Here is a 20,227-nt window from a genome sequence, read left to right as displayed (position 1 = left end):
GGACCTGGGATCGAGTCCCACGTCGGGCTCCTGGTGCATGGAGCCTGCTTCTCCCTCTGCCTGTGTCCCTGCCTCTCTCTATATATTTATTTATCATAAATAAATAAAAAAAAAGAACCAATCCTTGATCCATCAGGTCCTAGTTGGGGAAGAGTGTCTACTATGTATCTGACCAAGAGTCTTGGGCCTTTAGGGAATTTCTGCCTTAAAATATAGAGGGTGACAAACCATGAGAGACTCTTAACTCTGGGAAACAAAGGATTTTGGAAGGGGAGGTGGGTGACAGGATGTGGTAACTGGGAGCTGGGCAATGAGAGCACTTGATAGGATGAGCACTGGTGGTCTATATGTTGGCAAAATGAATTTAAATGTTAAAAATGTAAAAATAAATTATTTAATTTTAAAAAAGAGAATTGCATAAGGAAATGCAAGAATGCTAGAAAACTTAGCTCACAGCTAAACACAGATATTATATCAGTGAAGGTGACAAAACATGAGAAACACCTAACTCTGGGAAATGAACAAGGGGTAGTGGAAGGGGAGGTGGGCGGGGGTTGGGGTGACTGGGTGATGGGCACTGAGGGGGACACTTGATGGGATGAGCACTGGGTGTTATTCTATATGTTGGCAAATTGAACTCCAAAAAAATTAATTAAAAAAAATTTACAATAAGCAGATATTTATTGCACCTGGCCCAGCTGTGGCCTTAAAGGTCCACCACACACCTCTTCCCCAAATACAAAGCAAGCAGAAAGAGAAATTCAGAGATCATTGACAGGATCCCAGGAGGATTTCAATCTAGGTAAAGGGTGAACCTGGAGCCCCTAGAGCAAGACAGAGGATGGAAAGTCCTGTCTGCCCTTAGTCTATTTGCAAATTATCTTCCTCTGGCCTTGTCCCCTCCACATGCAGGATTTGATCCCTTTACATGTTTTCACCATTTAGCGCTGATACAATTCCAGAAATTGAACTAGAAAACTGCAATTTCCAAATATTGGGTCAAAAAAAAAAAAACAAACCAAACTAAACCAAACCACATCAACAAAAGAATCAGAAAATACTCCTCTTTTCTTTAGTGTGAAGAAAGGCAACCACTGTCCTGTGGCAGGAAGTAGTTCTGGCATGTGTTACCCTTAAAGACACCCAATTTCAGGGGTTGTTGCTATTCCTGTGAAAGTACCTTCAAATTCTAAGTCTCAGGAGTTCTGAGAGGCTTTCTCTGCTGTTTGCCCAAATTCGTTTCAATACTGAAATGAACCTGGCCTCTGAGTAAAGGGGACTTGAGGGTGATACCCAGTAGCTAGTGAAGAGAGCTGGCTCTTCTCCTTTCTCCCATATACAATAACTATTGAATCTGTAAGATTTCTGAGTTCAAGAAAGAATATGAGAGACTGTGCATCATTTAAATTATTGTAGGAAGTAAAAGAACCAAACCACACACCTGGGCTGTAAAAGAAAGAGGGATTTAATATAATATTCAAAGCTGCCACTTACTATTTAAGAAAATTAAATATTGCCCCTCAAAGTAATTGAATAGATGGGAGGAAGGGATGTTGAGCAGATGGGGCCCAAGTACCACAAGTGCTCCAGCTGTTGAGGAAACATTGCATTACCACTGGACACTCACTCAGCCCTGTGCTTGACTGTGGCCAGTTCTTTTTGTTCTTGAGTTCTGCTGGCCAGCCAGGACTGGGGCTTCAGCTGGCAGGACAGGAGGTAGCTAAGGACAGAGTGACATGTGTGAGTTGACCAGGAACTTCAATTCAGGAGTCCTTCCCAGTGTTTTCCCAGCAGCCAGAGTCTGCTGCCCAAGCAAGAGGGCTTGAGGTTGCTCAGGGAGCCAAGGAAGATGGATCCCCAGAGTGGCCACCAGAAAGAGTCCACCTCTACCCTCACCCGGCTCCTGATGGGTCTCACTTCTCATCCTTGTTGAGCCACTCCATAGACTTGAATGAGGCCCTACATGGATCCTTGGGCTGTAGGTTGTAATTACCTGCAGCCACCTGGAGCAGCATGATCTCTGTCATTACTTTGTATTCCTGGGCCAAGAGAGAAGGACAGGATGCATATAGAGCCTGGGTAGGAAAGCTGCAGGGCTTTGTGAGGATTGAGCAGTGGGCCAGAGGATCAGTCTCGGGTCTTTGCACACATGCCAACCCTCCTTCCTGAAAATTCATCCAGTTCCTACCTGTTCTCAGGTAGAGTAAATATGGCCCCTCCTCCAGGAAGTTATCCTTGATGCCATTCCTCTATCCGCACTTACTCACTGAATGGGTCTTCCACTTATTTATTATCAAACTACCCCAGTATATGTGAGGTGGAAGGGATAGAAAGCCAAGGAATGTTCTTCCCAGGGACATCTCTGATACCTGCTCCTCTACCTTTCCCTATAGAAGTGACACAGATGCTCACCTTATTCTTTTTCTGGTGGTTGATCTCATTCCCCTGGAAAGCAGCCAACCAAAGTCCATCAGAAAAAGCCCTCTGGTTACTACTAGCTCATTATATCCATACTTTTCTCATGCAGCACTAAGGCCAGGACACATGAGGGGGCCATGCAAACACAGATAAAAGGACTGGGATCTAGGCCAGGCTCTGGGGTCCAGAGAAAGAAGGACAGGGGGTAGATGATCTGGCTATAGGTCTGGACCCTATAGCACAACCCTCTCTGATGACAGAAGGGGAGACTGAAGCCTCAGGAAGGAAGGGGCTGCTAGGCTACTTAAGTGCTCGCTGATGTGGAGGGTCCTGACTTCACTCCCCACCCACAATAGGCAGCCTCACAGCGGGAGGCTGAGGTCAACTCAGACAAACGACAAAACTCATGCAGCTTTGCATGCAGAAATTTTTGCTGCTTCACTAGTCTCGGGCACTGGAACCAGTGAATTAAGTGCAGTCTTCCTTCACTCATCATTGACATGGGCAAGAAACTCAAGCTCACAGGGGCAGCTGTGAGGTTTTCGTGCAGGGAGGTTTGCCAAGTAAGAGAGCTCAAGGCTCAGTCCGGGGGCTCTCTGTTCTCAAACCTCAGGATCCTGGTCCCTCCTCCATAATCCCCAGGCTCACCCACCTCCAGGTACTTCTCCATTGCCATGTCCAGCATCATCAGATCAGTGAAGAAAGTGGCAAGGAAGGAGACAACACCCTGTGTCATGGGGGTGGGGATGAGATGAGTCTCTGCTCTTTGGTGCCCATAGAGACTCTCCCCTGAAAATACTTCAGCTTCCTGGCCCCCAGCTTCCCACGTGGAGCAGCCTAGGATCCTTAGCAGCCTCCTGTCAATTCTCTTTCCCCCACCCTCCAAGAACATCACCTCCAGGCCTGCTTTTAGAAAATCACAGGGTATGTAGCCCTGTGGCTCTCCCCACCAACAAATCCATTCTGTATCCAGTTTTTATAGACCCTTCTCCTAGGTACTTCTAAATAAGAATTTTAGAAGGTGTGGCAATAGGAGGCAGAGCTGGAGTCAGAAGGACCACCTGTCTTGATTTGGAGGCCTCCAGCTGTGAGAGAGGAGCCCTTCTTTGATTCTGGGGGCCCTGTAACTCAGGCACACCCACCTTCATCTGCAGCCTTTTCTGGGCTCTCCAGAAGTCCATCACCAAGGTGACAAATTTAGATGGCTACTCCTGCAAGGGCCAAGGATAAGGTCATTGAGACCATAATATCTTCAGTCAAATTCCCTCCACCATCTTTGAGTTTAGAACCTGGACATCTGACTCAGGACCCAGAGTCAGCGGAGAGCAATGCCAATGCTACATTATCCTTAAGCATGCCATGAGTGACTCTAGAACAATCTCAGCTCCAACATTCAGTCCATGTGTGACCTTAAGCTTGCAGCCTGGCCTCCCTGAGCCTGGTTCCTCATCGGGAAAAGTGAGAACTCCAGCTATCTCCCATGGTCTCCTGAGGACCCAGTGTCCTATTACTACCATCACTGTTGTGGCCCTCAACCCATCCCAACCCCATCACTGAGCAGAGGCCTGTACTCTGGGCTCTCAAGGTTGGTACAGGCCCCCACCTGGACCAGCTATTGACAAAGAATGATAGGATATCTAGACTAGGGATTCTAGTTGAATGACATTGCTTGTCCCACCTCCAGTGGAGTCTTCACCCCAGGCTGTAATCACATACATGCCAAAGGCTTCACCTCCCCATGGAATGCTTCAGGCCATTTTCCTACACAGCAGTCTTTCTTCATCCACTCAGGACCCTGTTCCCTCACATCCTTCCTCTCCTCCCAGACCTGCTGTACCTTCTATGCTACCTGGACAAGCAGTTTCCTGCTATGTGGGTTGTATTCAGTGCACAGCTTTTTAAATTTTTGAAAGCTCTTCTGGAATAGGGGGAGAGAAGGCAGGATCAATATATGAATAATGTGGTAAATTTGAGTGCAAGTCCCTTTTGAGAACCCAAAACAGTCCAGCTGCCTGGATGAGTTTTCTCTGGGTTCCTCTGAGCACTCAGGTCTTTGTAGGACATGGGAGGGAACTCTCATGTTGGTCATCCAGTGCCTCCATTCCTATATTAATTGAGTAGCTCTGCTTTGGTCAATTTTGGTTTCAATTCGACAGGGCTAGTCCTTTATGCTGTAAAGTAAACATGTGAAGATATTTAATTTGGCTCAGCTCAATGTGGGACATTTAGGAAAACTGATTTCTAAAGCAGGAGGCATGATGGCCTGTTCTCCAGAGGGCTGAGTGACCCACCCACCAGCTCGGGTCCTGTTATCAAGGTTTGCTCTCATGAGGTCCCAGCTGACTGTGGGGGGGTGGGGGTGGGGGACAGGCATGTAGGAGATCCCTCATCCATCCTGGTCTTTCTATAGAGAGAGGCCTACTCACCTGGAAACTTTCTCCCATGTCTTCTTCAGGCAGTGAATTGAGGCACTCTGAAGAGCAGAGAGGATGGCATGAAGTGAAGAATATTTCTACAAGATTTTACAGGCTGGGAGAGGGAGGAGAATGAGCTGTCAGGTGGGTAGCAGGACCTTCAGTCTCCCTCAGTTTAAATCTCCCCTCCTGGATGAAGTCCAGGGACCTGCAGAAGGGCACATGTAAGAGCCAAAAAGTAACACTTCTGGGGAGAGGGAGAATTTTACCTCACTTCAAGGAAGGAGCCAGGTAGGAACTGAGCATCTCAACATTGGGCCATGCAAGTGAAGGTCAGCATGTCTCTGGAAGGAAGAACCTAGGGACTGTAGAGTTGTAGAGAAACTCAGTTGGGCCTCCTATAGCATACCTTGGCCACTTTATCCAGTGATCCACCACTGTCTGTACAGCCTGTCCTGGGCTGTCATGCTTGGGTTGCCACAGTACATGGTGATGACACATTTGGCCACACCACTGAACTGGATGATGGTGGCATGGACTGTTGGTGCCAGGTGCTCATTGCCAGGCTTATTCCACTTGGACTAGATGGAGTCCAGGCACTGATGGGGCAGCACCTCTTGAAAAGCTCCTAGTGAACAGGCAGTGTTTTGTTCACCCAGCCACTTCACATGCAAAACTAATGTCCTAGGGAGGGGTCACAGGTTAGAGCTGGAGTTCAGGAAGCCAAGAATGTGGCCTGAGCCTGATTAGACTCTCTGGATTTCATTCCATTCTTTTTTACTGTGAGAACTCAGTACAGGATGACCCAGGAGGGAATACTGGCAGGGAGGGAATGGAGGGCATTTGCACCCTGATCATCTTCACAAACTTCAAGCTCCAGGTGACAGTTCAAGGCAACTCCTCACAAGGGGACATCTTCACCTCCAACTGTTCATCCCTCTGGTCCTACTCCCCTTTCAGCTGGGCCATGCATTCTTACATGGTAGCTATAACCAGTTTTGTTTGCCCCCATGCTTAAGTATCCATCAGTTCCCTAATAAGTGTGGAGGTTGCTTAGCCTCCAAGGCAAATGGGGGGGTGACCCATGCATTTGGCTGCACACAGTGAGCTGCCCCCCCCCCCAAGGACCAGGGCCTTCCAACTTCTGCTCTGGCTCATTTAATCTACACAATTTGCATCAGTTCTTATCAGTGTCTATCTCTAGAGACCACAGCTGGACAGTGAAGGCTTGAGCTTAAGGATCTTGATGGGTTGACATGGTTGGTAAATGGTGGAGCTGAGATTTGGACCCAGACTATAGGAGTATGCATCAGGGAAAGCCAGGTTTGGGGCAGCTGCTGGCAGAGGTAACATGTGCCCCTGACCCACCCTGACAGCCGAGCTGCTCACCACATCTGTGTACATCAGTTGCTCTACCACTGACTTGGGAGGAAAGTCCATTCTCCGCATTCAGCTGGTTCTTTAGGGCAGAAAGCATATGGGGCTGGAGTTGGCTCTGTCTCTGTTTTTAGAACTGGGGTTTAAATTCCATGTAATGATGATGGTTGAGCTGACTGCAACTCAGGATATGGCATGCATGCAGAAAATGTGAGCCCTGTTCCAGTTCTGGAATGGCTGATGGAGATGATGCTGGCTCTGATGCTTGAGGTGATGGTTGAAGCAGAGGTGGGTTTGTCTCTAGCTCCATAGTAGGCCCTTTTTCTGGATTAGCAGCTGGAAGGAGCCCTGGAGCTGACACTAGAGCAGGATAAATAGCAAGGTTCATCCACATAACTGACTTTCCATGTGCCTTTCCAAAAACAAGACAGAACCCATGGCCTTCAAAGGAATACCCAGCCCATGACCCCAACCCAATATTGTTGCCAGCTTTCAATCCCACTCACCGTCTGCCTCTGCCTCAGTGGGCTCCAAAAGTTCCCACTGCAGCAGGATAAGTGTGCCATGGTTCTTCAGATCCCAGTCATTCCCTTCACATGCACATAGGCCACCTTCACCTCAAAATGGGCACAGTGCAGGGACTGCCAGGTAGCCTGCAATTACTGGTCAAGCCAGGTACTCAAGATGGAGAGAGGATGCTGAGGAGAGTCATATGAGAAGTAGAGGCAGAGGCCTGGCCTTTCATTCCACATGGTATTCGCACAGCATCATTCTTTCTATGTGGGTCCCAGAGGATGACCTAGCCCACTTCCAACCCCACTGTAGCTGCCCTTGAAGTGGAAGGTCTGGTCATCCAGAAAACCTGTATGATTCTGGTTTTTCTACTTTACCTCTTCTCTCCATGGTCATGGGCCTAGGGTACTCGTTACTCCATGCAGACCAGTATCAGGGCTTAGGTTTGAGGCAGATTTGTGAGCACTCTGCTTACCACAACTTCTGTTCTTGGCCCCAGTTGTGGTGGTCAGCAGAGGTGGTATGGAGAGGGGCAGGGATACCAAGATGGGACAGTGGAAAGGATGGGTCTTTGAGGCACTAACTCAGCCCAGACTGTGCTCTGCTCCCAGATGGCTTGGGACCCCATCCATAGCTCTCTTTGACTCATTTTCTTCTTCCCAGAAACCTCCCAAACTTAAGCCCTCCCATGGAAATCAAGAGATTGTGAGATCCATGGTTCTGAAAGTCCCTCCCCAGCCACAACCCTTGTAGATACCCACCCTGCTTTGTGGAGGCAGGAGGCCCTCTTTCTGGGCCCAAACTAAAATCATGTTTTTATTTGGTCTTATAGTCCATCACAAAGTTGCAAATATGGGTGGATCCATTCATACCTAGAGGAGGCTATGAAGATGTCACATCTAATGATGATGGACATGAGTGCTGTCTGACCCTCTGACTAGAATTGAGATCCAGGCATTGTGTCTTATTTATTCACTGAATTATCATAGTGACTAGAAAAGTGCCCACATTATCAAGTGCTTAATATATATTGTTGAATGAAGGAATCCTAACCAGTACTTTCCAGATACTGTGTGGAACTTGGGCTTCTCTGCCTGCCCCCAGTGACCCCTAATCTGGCCATGTAAATGACAAGTACCAGGAAAAGCTAGATGGAATCTTAGAAGTCCTTTGCAAACAGGAAAACTGCCTGATTTCCATTCACTTTTATAAATCCTTCAGGGCCAAAGGCCATGAGGGTGGAGTTTGAGAGCTTCTTCACTGGAGAGCGAGAACTATTAAACATGAAAGTGCTCAACATGTCCAGGAGCCCTTTCTACAGAGCCAGGCACCAGCTAAGCCCATGCCACATTTTCTCCTATGATTTCCCACAGTAGCCCTATGAAGTTCATCCTCTTACCACACCACTTTTCAGAAGAGGAAAGTGGGGCTCAGAGAGGTGCAGTGATATTCCCAAGACATACAACTAGTAGATGGGAGGATCACCCCTGTGCTATGGTGTGAGCATTCACCTATTGAACTGCTGGACTAGGGCCTGCTGGGCTGAAGTGAAAACCTGGTATATGCAGAAAATGGTTGTGATGTTTGAGGTATTTCTATCTTAGAAGGATGGTGCTAGGGACTGTATGAGATTCTCTATTCCTTCCTTGAAATCAGCGTCATGCAGGCCTCACCCATGGACAGAGTTGATTCCTTTTCACACCAAGTAAACAAGAGGGGGGCAATGTAATCAGCTTCAACACAATGAACCACTGGGAAGATCAGGATCAGGCACTCTGACCAGAGACTCCCATCCTTTTGGGAACTTGTACAAGAGAAGGAACTTGAGTGCCCACACAGAAAGAGGTTCTAGGCTTAAAAGTATAGTTGGCTTTAGGGGTAAAAAATTAAAAAAAAAAAAAAGGTAACCAAGGCATTCTGTTAACTGAGCAACAGTAGCACTTCTATTAATAGCCTCTATTAAGGGCAGTATGCCAGTAAGTCATCATCAGTAAACATCTCCAGTGTAGTTGGGACAAACAGAGGGTTAGAATCTCAAATGCTGCTTAAGATTATGTATGTTGGGCCTGAGAATAGTCTAAAGAAGAGCTGCATGGAATTTCCTCTAAGCTTATGAGGGTTGGTCTGTTCCTGACATGGGGAGAAAGGTTCTGGGGGGAACCACCTTCTTCAGCAGGCCCTAAGAGAGCCAGTTGTTTCTAGTCTGGGTACTGGGCTTGCCCTAATTCTCTCTGGGTCCTGAGATTACAAATGAATCTGAACCTGTTCTCACTCCAGACCAGCACTTGTTGTTGGTGGCCTGATGCACCTGCTACTTGTCAAGGGAGACTGAGCTGCTGAACCTTTGGAGCAGCTCATCATGGATTTCCTGGGTGGAACTCTGAAAAAACAGAACCAGTGGCCTGGGCCAGGAGGCATCAGTGGCCTTCCACCCAATCTGTGGTTCTATGTTATGTTAGATCTTGAATTAAAACAGGACACTTAAGGTGTTCCTTGAAGCACTGCTGAAATGGTAACAGAATTGAATCATGTTAAGTTCCAACTGCCTTGAAATGCTAAATTACAGTAGGCAGATGACCTCCTTTATGGAATATTATGAAGACATATAGGGACAGAGCTTGTGACCTGTTGGTCCTACAATGATTTGATGTATTCTGAGAGATGACATGTTGCAGAGAAAAATATAGAATGGCTTCGTCCCACACTTTCTCTTGTGTTAAATCACTCTTTTTAGTGTGATGGTTTGTAAGGGCTTGGAGAAGTTCTGCAAGGACAATGGAGCTGAGTTCTACACAGGATATCTGGGGCGAATAGGTGAAATAATAAAAACAGTAGTAAAGTGCAAAGATACACTTGGCCTTGTGAAAAGTAAAAAGTAAAACAGACCAAAAAATCTCCCAAAACATTAAATATGTTCTCTACCATTCCAACATAATGTGAAAGGTATCTTCACATAGCTGGTGGCAGAGATGTGGAGATTCAGATTACTTTGGGCCTGTGGAGCACTCTTGTAAAAATACTCTGGGGGGACCCAGGTTTGTCCCCATATTTGTGTGGGAACCCTAGGTGTGGAGAACCCTCTTCCCTTCTCACCTCAGAGCAGCAGGGACCTGGTGCACCTGACACTTGTCTAGGGATCCGGAGTAGTTGAAGCTGCAGACTAGCTCCTCAAAGATCTCCTGGGTGCAGCTCTGCAAATACAGGCCAAGAGACATTAGGGCCTTCCCTGGACATCACCACAAGGGGACACCCCCATTAGAAATCATGTTCTCCAGTTCAGGTCAAGGGGGCAGCTGAAAAGACATTCAGCAAGGAGGAAGCCAGATGAAACTCAAGCGCTCATGAATACCATATAGGTAGCTGAACTTCATCCCTAGCACCTGTCTTATCCTGCTATGACCTGGGGTATGAGCATGAAAGATGTACCAGGCTTTCAACACATGGCACCTTGCTTCTGCCCAGGAAGGGCATGTCCCTCATTTTCTGTCCCCTCTTCCCTTTTTTTAAAGATTTTATTTTTTCATGAGAGACACAGAGAGAGGGACAGAGACACAAGCAGAGGGAGAAGCAGGCTGCATGCAAGGAGCCCGATGTAGGACTCGATCCCGGACGCCAGGATCATGCCCTGGGCTGAAGGCAGGAGGTAAACCGCTGAGACACTCGGGTTTCCCTCTGTCCCCTTTTCTGACACATACACACATACACACATACACACACAAATGAGAGGGAAAAGGTGTTGGCCTCTCCGCATCACTTGCCATCAGGGAAATATAAATCAAAACCACAATGAGATATCATCTCACAACAGTGAAAATGGTGAAAAATAACAAGACAGGAAACAAATGCTGGAGAGGATGTGGAAAGGGGAACCCTCTTGCATTGTTGATGGGAATGTGAACTGGTACAGCCACTCTGGAAAACTGTGTGGAGGTTCCTCAAAGAGTTAAAAATAGACCTGCCCTACGACCCAGCAATTGCACTGCTGAGAATTTACCCCCAAGATACAGATGCAGTGAAATGCCAGAGAACACCTGCACCCCAATGTTTCTAGCAGCAATGTCCACAATAGCCAAACTGTGGAAGGAGCCTCGGTGTCCATCGAAAGATGAATGGATAAAGAAGATGTGGTCTATGTATACAATGGAATATTAATCAGCCATCAGAAAGGATGAATACCCACCATTTGCTTCAATGTGGATGGAACTGGAGGGTATTATGCTGAGTGAAGTAAGTCAATTGGAGGACAAACATTGTATGGTTTCATTGGTTCAGGGAATATAAAAATAGTGAAAGGGATTAAAGGGGAAAGGAGAGAAAATGAGTGGGAAAAATTAAAGAGGGAGACAAATCATGAGGGATTCCTTTTTTTAAAGATTTTATTTATTCATGAGAGACAGAGAGAGAGAGAAAGAGACAGAGACAGAGACATAGGGAGAGGGAGAAGCAGGCTCCATGCAGGGAGCAAAAGACCAAGGAGGTGAGGTCACTTTTTCAAGATTCCAGTACCTGGTCCCCTTTGTTCAGTCATACCTATCCAAAGTCCCTTCTTGGCAGTTGACTAGCTTACCTTTCTCACCCATGTCAACTCCTTAACAACTGTACACAATGAGTTAAACATGCCCTAGCCACAACTCTCTGGAAATGTAGTTAGAGTCCTAATTTTCAGGAGACAGAATTGAATTCAGACCTTTTCTTGTCTGTTTGTATTCCCAATTGTGTTCTTATTCATTGTGTCTTTCATGTATTCCCCAGTGTCCCAACCTGCATAGTGGGATCAGGCTGGAATCTACTTCTTAGGGACATCATCAAGGATAATATTTATAACGTGTGGGCTGGTATCTTGTGTATCTGCGGCACAAATTTAAGGATGGAAGAGGGATCCCTGGGTGGCTCAGCAGTTTAGCACCTACTTTCAGCCCAGGCCAGGGCATGATCCTGGCATCCCAGGATCCAGTCCCACATCGAGCTCCCTGCATGGGAGCTTCTCTCTCTGCCTGTGTCTCTGCCTCTCTCTCTGTCTCTCATGAATAAATAAATAAAATCTTTTAAAAATAAGGATGGAAGAATTTCAAGAAGGGGTGCAAGCTGGCATGAAGTATCATTCAAAAGAGGCCTGGGTTCCAGCAATTTTATTTTGGAAAAGTCATTTTCCCTCTTGGCCTCATTTTAATGTAGGCACCATGATAGGCTGGAAATGCACAAAGATGCAGACATTGTCATCTTCTGTAGTAAAGCTGTTAAGTTGTTTCCTGTTATATTTAGAATGAGACCCAGTTGCCTTGTTTTGGTCTCTGAGGGCAGCAGTCTTTACAATGGCTCCCAGCGATCCTGACCTGCGGTATAGGCATCACTCTGTAACCACTAGTGGTTGGGTACTGGCTTCTGATGAATAAGATACAGCCAATGTGATGTAACGTCATGTCTTAGTTTCAGTTGCAAGGAGTTTCTGACTTCCTAGTTACTTCCTCTCATGTTTCCCTTCTCTTTTCCTCCCTTTCCCTTTTACTTTCTCTATCCCTGAACCTAAATTCAAGTACAGATGTTTTCAGCTGCCATATAGAGCTCACATGGCAGAGAACTGAGGCAGTGCCAAGGCCAAAAGACACACAGAAACTCAGGCTCTGAGTCCAAATGGCATCTGGAATCATGTGAGCAAACTTGGGAGAAAATCCCCTGCCAGTCTGGCCTCAGTCACAGTCACAGCCTCTGACATACTTTGAGGCTGAGGAACCAAGCTAATTACCTGGATTCTTCATCCAAAAAACCTGTGAGAAATTAAATATATCCATTTTGGATTCTTCATCCAAAAAACCTGTGAGAAATTAAATATATGCATTTTAAGATGAAGGTATTGGGGCAATGTAACAACAGATAACTAACAGTCTACCAGGTCTCAGCATCTCTTCCTGCCCTCCTCCTTCCTCACTGCTCTCCTAGTTTCCCTGCAGCCGCATTGGCCATCTCTTTCACCTCATCTGCCAAATTGGCTTCTGTAGTGAGTGTCTGCAGCAGTGATCCCTTCTTTCTGACACTCTACACCCAGACTCATGAACGTCTAGTCTAGCTCACTTTTGTCATTCTGTTCCCAGCAACATCATCCTCAGTAAGGCCTTTCATACCTTCCTATCCAATGACTCCCAGCCTTCTTTCATAGCACACTTCATTTGTAGTACATATTACTTGCTGTCTTCTATCACGTGCCTTTGCTTTTGTGCTTTTATCCATCTCCAGACTGTGAGTTCCTAACGGCAGGGAGACCTTAGTATTTTCAGCTCCACACATGGGCCCACCAAGGTACCTGGCAGAGGGTGCTGAGGACATAGTTACTGAATGAGAAGGTCTTAGAGCCCACCTCTCCTTCTAACCACCTAGACTGCAGGGGAAAATGCTACTAACTGTTTCAAGCTGTTTCTGGGCAAGGGAGACAACCAACCAAAATGGCCTCTGCATGACTGTTCCTGCTCCAGTTCCTCCACCAGAACACTCTAGGTGCCATGGACAAGGAGGCTTCCTGCATCGTGTTGTCCAGTCTCAGGCAGGCACACTACCAAAGAAAGGGATGCCTTTATTTGGGTGTCCTCAAAGCAGTGGCTTTCCAGAATCACAGGGGCAAAGGAGCAGGATCTTCCTCTAGAGGCATATTAAAGGACCTCAAAAGCTTCCTTTTACTCCCTTTTCTGTTCACTCCCATGGTGTCCTCTTTACTAACACAGTACTCTCAAGCAGCCAGAAGAGTGATTCTGCACCCACTCCTGTACATCCAAATGAGGACCTTGAAAGTCTAATGGAGAGTGGACTTGTCCCTCAATCCCAGACACAGTGTACAGTGCTCTGGGATTTTCCCAGAGAACATAAACAAATGACAAACAGATAAATAAAAAGGTGCTCAACATGACTAACCATCAGAAAAATGCAAACCAAGAACACAATGAAATATCACATCACATCATTTGGAAGAGCTATCATAAAAAAGAGATAACAAATGCTAGTGAGGATGTAGAGAAATGGGAATCCTTGTCCACTGTTGGTGAGATTGCAAATTGTTACAGTAATTATGCAAAACACTTAGAGGTTCCTCAAAATATTAAAAATAGAACTATCTTATGATCCAGCAGTTCAACTTCTGGGAACATATTCATAGAAAGTAAAACAAGGGCCTCTGGGTGGCTCAGTGGCTCAGGGCATGATCCTGGGGTCCTGAGACCAAGTCCCACATCAGGCTCCCCACACAGAGCCTACTTCTCCTTCGCCCATGTCTCTGCCTCTCTCTGTGTGTCTCTCATAAATAAATAAATGAAATCTTTATCCTAGAGGAGAACACAGACAACACCCTTTTTGAACTCAGCCACAGTAACTTCTTGCAAGTTACATCCACCAAGGCAAAAGAAACAAAAGCAAAAATGAACTATTGGGACTTCATCAAGATAAGAAGCTTTTGCACAGCAAAGGATACAGTCAACAAAACTAAAAGACAGCCTACAGAATGGGAGAAGATATTTGCAAATTTCATATCAGATAAAGGGCTAGTTTCCAAGATCTATAAAGAACTTATTAAACTCAACACCAAAGAAACAAACAATCCAATCATGAAATGGGCAAAAGACATGAACAGAAATCTCACAAAGACATAGACATGGCCAACATGCACATGAGAAAATGCTCCACATCACTTGCCATCAGGGAAATACAAATCGAAACCACAATGAGATACCACCTCACACCAGTGAGATTGGGGAAAATTAACAAGGCAGGAAATAACAAATGTTGGAGAGGATGCGGAGAAAAGGGAACCCTCTTACACTGTTGGTGGGAATGTGAACTGGTGCAGCCACTCTGGACAACTGTGTGGAGGTTCCTCAAAGAGTTAAAAATAGACCTGCCCTACGACCCAGCAATTGCACTGTTGGGGATTTACCCCCAAGATACAGATGCAATGAAACGCAGGGACACATGCACCCCGTTGTTTATAGCAGCAATGTCCACAATAGCCAAACTGTGGCAGGAGCCTCGGTGTCCGTCGAAAGATGAATGGATAAAGAAGATGTGGTTTATGTATACAATGGAATATTACTCAGCCATTAGAAACGACAAATACCCACCATTTGCTTCAACGTGGATGGAACTGGAGGGTATTATGCTGAGTGAAGTAAGTCAATCGGAGAAGGACAAACAGTGTATGTTCTCAATCATTTGGGGAATATAAATAATAGTGAAAGGGAATATAAGGGAAGGGAGAAGAAATGTGTGGGAAATATCAGAAAGGGAGACAGAACATAAAGACTCCTAACTCTGGGAAATGACCTGGGGGTGGTGGAAGGGGAGGAGGGTGGGGAGTGGGGGTGAATGGGTGATGGGCACTGAGGGGGGCACTTGATGGGATGAGCACTGGGTGTTATTCTGAATGTTGGTAAATTGAACACCAATAAAAAATAAATTTATTTAAAAAATAATAAAAAAATAAAAACAATTATCAATAAAAAATTCAATCCTTTAAAAAAAGGAAATCTTTAAAAAATGAACAATTCTTAATTGTGTGTACATATACAACATCTGTTACTCTCTGGACAGATACTTGGGATTGCTTTTATGGTTTAGCTATTATGTACAATGATGCTAATGAAAATGTGTGTTCAGATATGGCTTCAAGACGGTGTTGTCAATTAATTCCCCAGAAGCAGAAATTACCAGAACACAGTAAATTTAATTTTTTTAAAGAACTCCCATACTGACTTCACAGCAACTAAAACCGTTATGCATTACTACCACACACAGTGAACAAAGTTTCCAAATTCTCCATATCTTTGCAAACAATTGTTCTCATCTTTTCTTCTGTTTTTTTAGTCATCTTAATGGATCTAAGATGTTATTTCATTGTTTTGTAATTTTCATTTCCTAATGATTAGTGATGTTATCATTTACAATTTCTTTTCATGAGGATAGGTCTATTCAGTTTTTGCACATTCACATATCCCATTTGGTTTGTTTTTTGTTGTTTATGTGTTTTTTTAATATATTCTTGATATTAAGCCCCTGTCAGATACATGGTTTGCAAATATAGTTCCCATCTTATGGACTTTATTTTGTTGAAAATGTCTTTTAAGTCACAAAGATATTAAGTATTCCTAATGTCCAGTGTGTGGATTTATTTTTCTCTTATATCCTGTGCTTTGCATGTTATATCCAATTAAATCATCACCCAATCCTATTTTGTGAAGCTAATGAAGATGATTACCATTGACCTCCAACTTCATAGGTGAAAAAGGTTTATTGGTGGAGCAAGACAACAACATGAACTGAAGGAACAGAGGCATGATGATGGTATCATGATGACATATTATGGCATGATGACAGAAATATGTGTGGTGGCCAGCATGAGATGTGCACTGGAAACAATACCTTGTCCAATTTTGTTCACTGTCTCTGAGGATGATGGGAGGAGTGGGACATATGAATGGATGTGTCCTGAAGCTCAGCCTTTCGTCTAAGTTAGCTTTTTATCTCACTCTGATCCACTGATGTTTGAAGAGTTTTGTAATCAGATGAGACACCAAGTCTTACATGCTATAGGGTGATGAATAATATGGTATGGGTAACACCTGTCTCCAAGGAACTTCCAATCCCTCTCATCTTGGTGAGCCATTTTCTGGAATCAATTGCAAAGAAGTTTAGAATGACTAAAGGACACTGTACTAAAAAACCAAAGAGAGAACAGTAGGTTACTCACATGCTGAGCTGAACTCAGGTAAGACCTCTGTATATTTGCTGTCTGTCTGCAGTTCATGGTCACTAAGTTCTGCATGTTCCTACATGGGAGACAGGAGATGGACATGTTTGAAGGTGAGCTGGAGTGCTATATGACCTCCATGAATAACATGGAGACTCTGACCCAGTCACCCTGCAAGTGAAAAAGTAGTCAATGTCACTAAAGATAAAACCATCACTCCACACAAAGCAAAAATTTTTTTAAAAATTTAAAAAACCCATAACTCCCCAGTATTCATGCCACCTGTGTGGAAAACTTATGAGAGGGTGCACATCGAAGTAACTCTCGTAGCAAGTACTGATGTCACCCACCTGAGGTGACTCATCTTGAAGAAAAAAAAATTTGCCCTCCGGTACTCAGAATGGACTAGAAGGGCAAGAGAATTAGAACTAAAAGCATTTTTTAGGGCTAAAATAAAAAAGGGAGAATGCCATGAGAAATGGCTCATCTTGGGGGGGCGGGGCAAGATAGCAGAAGAGTAAGGTCCCCAAGTCACCTGTCACCACCAAATTACCTACATAACTTTCAAATCATCCTGAAAACCTATGAATTCGGCCTGAGATTTAAAGAGAACAGCTGGAATGCTACAGTGAGAAGAGTTTGTGCTTCTATCAAGGTTCGAAGACATAAAAAAAAGAAAAAAAGAAAGAAATAAAAAGAATCCAAGGGGGAGGGGCCCCGCGAGGAGCCAGGCTAAGGCCGCAAGGCGAGTGCCCCCAGGACAGGAAAGCCCCGTCCCGGAGAAGCAGGAGCTTCACCAATCTTCCCTGAAGGAAAGGCGATCACAGGGAGCCCGGGCAGGATCCCAGGAGGGACGGGGATGCCCTCAGGCTTGGGCAGGATCCCACGAGGGGCACTAACAGAGGACCTGTGCCCCGGGGAAGAGCGCGGCACACAACCCGGCTGAGCTCCCTAAAGGGCTGCAGCGCATGCCCGGCGGGGCCCCCGGAGCAGCTCAGGCAGTGGCTCGGGCGTGGCTCCGCACGGAGGGGGCTGCGCAGCCCCGGGAGCGTGATTCCAGCAGCACAGGCCCCGGAGCCCAGGGCGCCAGGGGACACAGCCCAGGATCCGGAGCTCCCCCCAGGACAGGCGGAAGCCAGGAGGGCACAGGACAGCGAGGACGCTCCTGCCGCTGGGGAGCCCCGAGCTGTGCAGATCAGCGACCCCGCCCCCGGGGCATCCAGGCCCCTGCAGACTGAGAGCTGCGGTAGTTACTGCGGGAGAAGACTCCAAGGCTGGAGAGCTGGCCACTACCACTGTTGTTGTTCCTCCTGAGGCCTCACAGGATAAACAACCCCCACTGAGCCTCACAGTGGCCTCACAGGATAAACAACTCCCACTGCGGTGAGCACCAGGGAGGGGGCTGAGCAACTCCCCCAAGTGCTAACACCTGAAAATCAGCACAGCAGGCCCCTCCCCTAGAAGACCAGCTAGATGGACAGGAGGAAAAGCAAGTTATTGACCAAGCTGCACTGGAAAATTCCAGGGGAAGTCAAGGGATTTACAGTATATAGAATCAGAGGATACTCCCCCTTGCTTTTTTTCTGTTTCCTTTCCCCCTCCTTTTTTTACTCTTCTTTTTTCTTTTCTTTTTCTCTTCTCTCTTTTTCTCCTTTTCCCAATACAACTTGTTTTTGGCCACTCTGCACTGAGCAAAATGACAAGATGGAAAAACTCACCTCAAAAGAAAGAATCAGACAGTCCTCTCTCCCACAGAGTTACAAAATTTGGATTATAATTCAATGTCAGAAAGGCGATTCAGAAGCACAATTATAAAGCTACTGGTGGCTCTAGAAAAAAGCATAAAGGACTAAAGATACTTCATGACTGCAGAAGTTAGATCTAATAAGGCAGAAATTAAAAATTAATTAAATGAGATACAATCCAAACTAGAGGTCCTAACGACGAGGGTTAATGAGGTAGAAGAACGAGTGAGTGACATACAAGACAAGTTGATGACAAAAGGGAAAATTGGGAAAAAGATAAAAACAATTAAAAGATCATGAGGATAGATTAAGAGAAATAAATGACAGCCTCAGAAAGAAAAATCTACGTTTAATTGGGGTTCCCGAGGGCGCTGAAAGGGACACGGGTCCAGAATATGTATTTGAACAAATCATACCTGAAAACTTTCCTAATCTGGGAAGGGAAACAGGCATTCAGATCCAGGAGATCGAGAGACCCCCCCCTAAAAACAATAAAAACCGTTCAACACCTCGACATTTAATAGTGAAGCTTGCAAATTCCAAAGATAAAGAGAAGATCCTCAAAGCAGCAAGAGACAAGGAATCTCTTTTATGGTGAGAAATATTAGATTAACAGCAGACCTCTCCACAGAGACCTGGCAGGCGAGAAAGGGCTGGCAGGATATATTCAGGGTCCTAAATGAGAAGAACATCCAACCAAGAATACTTTCTCCAGCAAGGCACTCATTCAGAATAGAAGGAGAGATAAAGAGCTTCCAATATAGGCAGAAACTGAAAGAATATGTGACCACGAAGCCAGCTCTATAAGAAATACTAAAGGGGATTCTGTAATAGAGGATATCCAAGGGAACAATCCACAAAAACAGGGACTGAATGGGTATCATAATGACACTAAATTCATATCATTCAATAGTAACTCTGAACATGAATGGGTTTAATGACCCCCATCAAAAGGCACAGGGTTTCAGACTGGATAAAAAAGCAAGACCCATCTACTTGCTGTCTACAAGAGACTCATTTTAGACAGAAGGACACCTACAGCCTGAAAATAAAAGGTTGGAGAACCATGTACCATTCAAATAGCCCTCAAAAGAAAGCAGGGGTAGCCATCCTTATATCAGGTACACTAAAGTTTATCCTGAAGACTGTAGTGAGAGATGAAGAGCGACACTCTCTCATACTTAAAGGATCTATCCAAGAAGAGGACCTAACAGTCGTCAATATTTTTGCCCCGAATATGGGAGATGCCAAATATATCAATTAATAACCAAAGTTAAGACATACTTAGATAATAATACACATATACTTGGTGACTTGAATGTAGCGCTTTCTAAAATAGGTTTTCTAAACATCTCCAAAGAAACAAGAGCTTTAAATGATACACTGGACCAGATGGATCTCACAGATATCTACAGAACTATACATCCAAATGCAACTGAATACATATTCTTCTCAAGTGCACATGGAACTCTGTCCAGAATAGACCACATACTGGGTCACAGATCAGGTCTTAACCAATACCAAAGGAATGGGATCGTCCCCTGCATATTTTCAGACGATAATGCTTTGAAATTAGAACTAAATCACAAGAAGAAGTTTGGAAGGATTTCAAACACGTGGAGGTTAAGGACCATCCTGCTAAAAGATGAAAGGGCCACCAGGAAATTAGAGAAGAATTAAAAAGATTAATGGAAAAAAATGAGAATGAAGATATAACCATTCAAAATATTGGGATACAGCAAATGCAGTCATAAGAGGGAAATATATCGCAATACAAGCCTCCCTCAAAAAATTGGAAAAAAAGTCAAATACACAAGCTAACTTTTCACCCAAAGGAGCTGGAGAACAAACAGCAAATAAAACTACACCAAGCAGAAGATAGTTATTAAATATTCAAGCAAAACTCAATGAAATAGAGTCAAGAACTGTAGAACAGATCAACAAAAACAGGAGTTGGTTCTTTGGAAGAATTAATAAGATAGATAAACCATTAGTCAGCTTTATTACAAGGAAAAGAGGAAAGACTGAAATTGATA

The 20,227-nt window shown here is 45.0% G+C and overlaps 1 protein-coding gene across 5 annotated transcripts; it reads right to left on the bottom strand.

Annotated features, from left to right (window-relative positions):
- Positions 1-694: 694 nt before the first annotated feature.
- LOC129519503 (ral-GDS-related protein-like) lies at positions 695-16,463 on the bottom strand. 5 transcript variants are annotated; one of them, XR_008666413.1, is made up of 4 exons: positions 16,447-16,463; positions 9,816-9,913; positions 4,845-5,040; positions 695-3,629 (listed from the first exon to the last, which is right to left on the bottom strand). XR_008666413.1 is itself a non-coding variant. In XM_055340055.1 (4 exons), the coding sequence occupies exons 1-4, from the start codon at positions 3,597-3,599 to the stop codon at positions 1,914-1,916; spliced, it is 273 nt and encodes a 90-aa protein (XP_055196030.1). In that variant the 5' UTR covers positions 3,600-4,780; the 3' UTR covers positions 695-1,913. The 5 variants fall into 5 exon arrangements, 2 of the variants coding, with proteins under 2 accessions (XP_055196030.1, XP_055196029.1); XR_008666412.1 differs by lacking the exon at positions 16,447-16,463 and having other exon boundaries at positions 695-2,445; positions 3,071-3,145; positions 3,561-3,629; positions 4,845-9,868; XR_008666414.1 differs by lacking the exon at positions 16,447-16,463 and having other exon boundaries at positions 695-2,039; positions 3,071-3,145; positions 3,561-3,629; positions 4,845-9,868.
- Between the last annotated feature and the right edge of the window lie 3,764 nt (positions 16,464-20,227).

This window comes from Nyctereutes procyonoides, unplaced genomic scaffold (genome assembly GCF_905146905.1).
Source record: "Nyctereutes procyonoides isolate TBG_1078 unplaced genomic scaffold, NYPRO_anot_genome, whole genome shotgun sequence".
Lineage (NCBI taxonomy): Eukaryota > Metazoa > Chordata > Mammalia > Carnivora > Canidae > Nyctereutes > Nyctereutes procyonoides.
The sequence above is the reverse complement of the archived record's forward strand: the minus strand, read 5'-3'. Positions and strand labels throughout refer to the sequence as shown.